Source organism: Hylaeus volcanicus, chromosome 1 (genome assembly GCF_026283585.1).
Source record: "Hylaeus volcanicus isolate JK05 chromosome 1, UHH_iyHylVolc1.0_haploid, whole genome shotgun sequence".
Taxonomy (NCBI): Eukaryota; Metazoa; Arthropoda; class Insecta; order Hymenoptera; family Colletidae; genus Hylaeus; species Hylaeus volcanicus.
This window is the reverse complement of record NC_071976.1, coordinates 19395764-19399349: the sequence shown is the minus strand read 5'-3', so window position 1 is coordinate 19399349 and position 3586 is coordinate 19395764. Positions and strand designations below refer to the sequence as shown.

The 3586-nt window shown below is 40.4% G+C and overlaps 1 protein-coding gene across 2 annotated transcripts in view; it reads right to left on the bottom strand.

Moving 5' to 3' along the window:
- Positions 1-191: 191 nt before the first annotated feature.
- Positions 192-3586, bottom strand: part of LOC128883172 (semaphorin-1A-like) — a 38235-nt gene continuing 34840 nt past the window's right edge. For both annotated transcript variants that reach the window (XM_054135256.1, XM_054135264.1), the window contains one exon: positions 192-509. In XM_054135256.1, the coding sequence (XP_053991231.1) occupies positions 193-509 (317 nt within the window). In that variant the 3' untranslated portion in view covers position 192. The remainder of the gene's footprint in view (positions 510-3586) is intronic.

Here is a 3586-nt window from a genome sequence, read left to right as displayed (position 1 = left end):
GCAGCTGGTGCTGATGCGTGCCGGTTGCTGGCTCTCGTCGTCGTTCTCCGCGTCGTCGTCGTCATCGTCGTCGTCGTCGTCGTCGTTGCGACCGTCCGATGTCGCAAGATCGGAGAAAGAAGAGGAAGAAGATGAGCCGGAACCCGTCGGGTCCTGCGGCAAGCCTCAGACGGCCCTGTGTCGTCTTCTGTATCATATGTACGTCTTCTTCACCTTTTGCACCGGCTTGTTCTCCGCGGAAGAGTTCGCGTTTTTGCCGTTCGGGTTCTTCGGCGGAACGTTCAGCACCAGGTTGATGGACTTGTTGTTGAAGCCGGGCGACTCGGAGCTCTCGGTCAGTCGGTTCAGCTGCTGGCGTTGCTCGGGTGGCTCCGGATAAGGGGCACCGCGCAACCTCTGCGAGAACCAGAAGCCCGATGCGAAGCCAGCGACCAGGGAGAAGAAGCACGTTCCTATCAGCGCGCCCGTCAGGGTCTGGGCGGAGTATACCACCGGTGTCGCGATCACGTCTGTAACCGAAAGCTGAATAAGTATCCAAGGTGACACGGTACAACGACTTATTGCTTCTTGCGGACACGGGAATTTCTGTTGGTTGTCGAGAAAGTAGAAACACGGAGTTCTGGGGAGATAGGAGGGATTGCGAGTACAGGACGCGAATTCTTTCAAGAAATTTCTGTGTTAAGATTTTATCATTGTTAAGACTTTATCGTCTTTCCTATTTAGAAAGAGTTTACAACTTGGAACAGGATTTTTTTATACCAATACACAGGGTGTGTTACAAATTAATCTCCACGATTTTTCAGGCACTTCTAATAGTCTGACCAAAAAATGTTTGGAAGGAAAGTTAATTAGTACGAATTTATTGAATCGCCGAGAAATTGAAATTTGAGAAACAGTGGTCACCATGATTTTTAAAAATAGAATCGTATATCTTTAAATCGATCTTTCTTCGCCATTTTTGTTTTGTGGGGGATAAATTCATAACGCAATGGTATATTGCGCATATGCAAGTAATCAGTATAAATAGCATAGAAATTTAGGCTGAATAATACAAATATCACTCTATTCCCTCGCACTATTCTCTCGGGGAGCACTCACGTGCTCGATGTGGCAGAAAAGCCTGGCCACGCGAGCCTGGAGCGTGGGTCGACATTTAAACGCTCGTAAAAATCGACCGTTTCGAGTGGTTTTTTAAGCGTTCGTCGTCGGATTAGCGACTCTATGATCGTCCATTGGGAATGTGTTTTCGAACAAAATCCGGCAAGCATGCACAATCTACGATCGAACGAACGTGTTACAGCAGTGGGAAGCCGCCTTTACGTTTCCAATGGCGAGTACTGACCAAAATAATAAAATTCTGAAACTGGGCATCGCAAATTTGTATCGTTAGGACGAAGATAAAAATTACAAAATATGTTTTGAAATATCAATGTTGTAAATATGTAGTGTATCAAATAAAAAGATTTTCATACTTTTTTCATAACCAGGAATAGAATTTGAAGTGACATGAATTAGCAGTCGCGAATGCGTTAATTATTTTACAGTGTCTGCTTTTGTGAACTCAAAAATGTACACATTGTGTTACGAATCGTTGTTTTCACTTGGTTACAATAAACATTGTTATTCTCTAGTGTTGTTTCGTTAGCTTAGAATACCAAGTATACGTTATGAAAGAAAAAGTAACAAGAATATTTTGCAAACCCTCTAACAGACATTTTTTTTTTTTAAATATACCCCTGTGCCAATAATTTCGTGACTCACTGCACCCTGCATTTTTTCCAAGATCAAAGAAGCCTCATTAACTAATTAATTACTTCCATTGGGCCAAATAAGCAAAGGCAAAGGCAAACAATTTCTTTCTAGATATTGAAATAATTACTATCTACAGTTAATCACATTAGAATAAATGCCTCGGATACTGCTACGTTGTTACACACGACACTGTGTCGGAGACTAACAATTATACTAACGTCTCGAACAAATAACAGGTAATGCCCACCACTGTTCACGTATACAGGGTGCCCCAAAACTGTTCTAACACCTTGAAAGGGGTGATTCAGGAGGTGATTTGAAACAACTTTTTCCTTAACGAAAATGTTGTACGGGGTTTCATTAAGGAGATATTATGGAAAACACTGACCAATCAGAGCGCGAGGATGCTGGTGGAGCGGCCGCAGTAGCATAGGCTACATGCTAGACAGTTGCAGTAGAATAGGCTACGCGCCAGACAGCCGCAGTAGCATATGTTGCGCGATAGGCTTGCCCTCTGATTGGTCGGGGTTTTCTGTTAATATCTCCTGAACGAAGCGTCGGACAACATTTTCGCTAAGGAAAAAGTTGTTGTTTCAAATCACCTCCCGAACCACCCCTTTCAAGGTGTTACAACATTTTTGGGACAACCTGTATATTTTCGACTCGTTTTTGCATGACCACTTCACAATTGTCTTACGATTGCGTGGCACGATTTTTGTATACACCCTGCGTATCGTTCTTCATCGAGAAGCAGCGAGCGAGAAGTCGACAGCATTCCTTTTTTCTGCTTATCGATTGAAATCATGCGACTGACATGTTATTAACGTTTCCATTAATGCGAATCAGTATCTTGCCGGAGGCTGCAATACATATTTATACGTTCGCCGGGACTTTACACCCCCCTCGATATCTCCGAATACATTAATGGTAAATTGCAATTCCGATCGATCTGTCCTTTAGAGCATTCGCGGCTGGGTCATTCCATGCCAAATTGGATACCCCTTTAGGGATAGTATATTGGTTATTCGGTTACTCTTTGCTATACAGCTATTCCTTAATATCTGCTGACAATTTCGAGCACTGAGAAACTGAGAAAAATTTAATACAGAGACCTGGTTGCTCCTTAACAGATAAATTCTAAACAATAGGTGACACTTTTAAATTAACCATGTGAACATTAATTAAAGTCGACGTTGTGTATAAGCATGATGACTAAACTGCTTATGAATGCATTTATGGCAAATGGAAATATGAAGAAATCTATGAGAATGTGGAAAAATGCAAAAATTAATAAAATATCAACAATATTATACATCATATACCATTTAGAAGATAAGACATGCTTTCATTTAAGTTTCAATCCTTTTTTTTGTAGATATTTGTGAAAATATGAATTTGCGGAAACATCCGCAGACCAGTAACGTGGCGTGATAGGGCTACATTCGTTATTGTTACGTATTAAAAAACAAATACCGCCATAGACATTGTTCGATTGAGCGATGGCTAGCATTGAACAAATCAATTTTAAATTCAACGAGAGAAACGCCAAAACAATTCGTGAAACATATCAATTGTGTTTGTTTATACAAATAGAAATAGTTTCTCTATTTTGTACTGTTTTGTTACTACAGTTAAATGTAAAAAAATGTAAAAATGGTGAATTAATTAGTTAATTACATAATTTGTGATTTATTTAATTAGAGGCAAATTGATTCAATAGAATACCTATTAATCTACAAGATTATCTATTAACCTAATCTCATTCATCTGTTAATGCCATCATGTCCAATCAGATGTTTCAATCGAATAGGACAATACTCACCACCATCTTGTG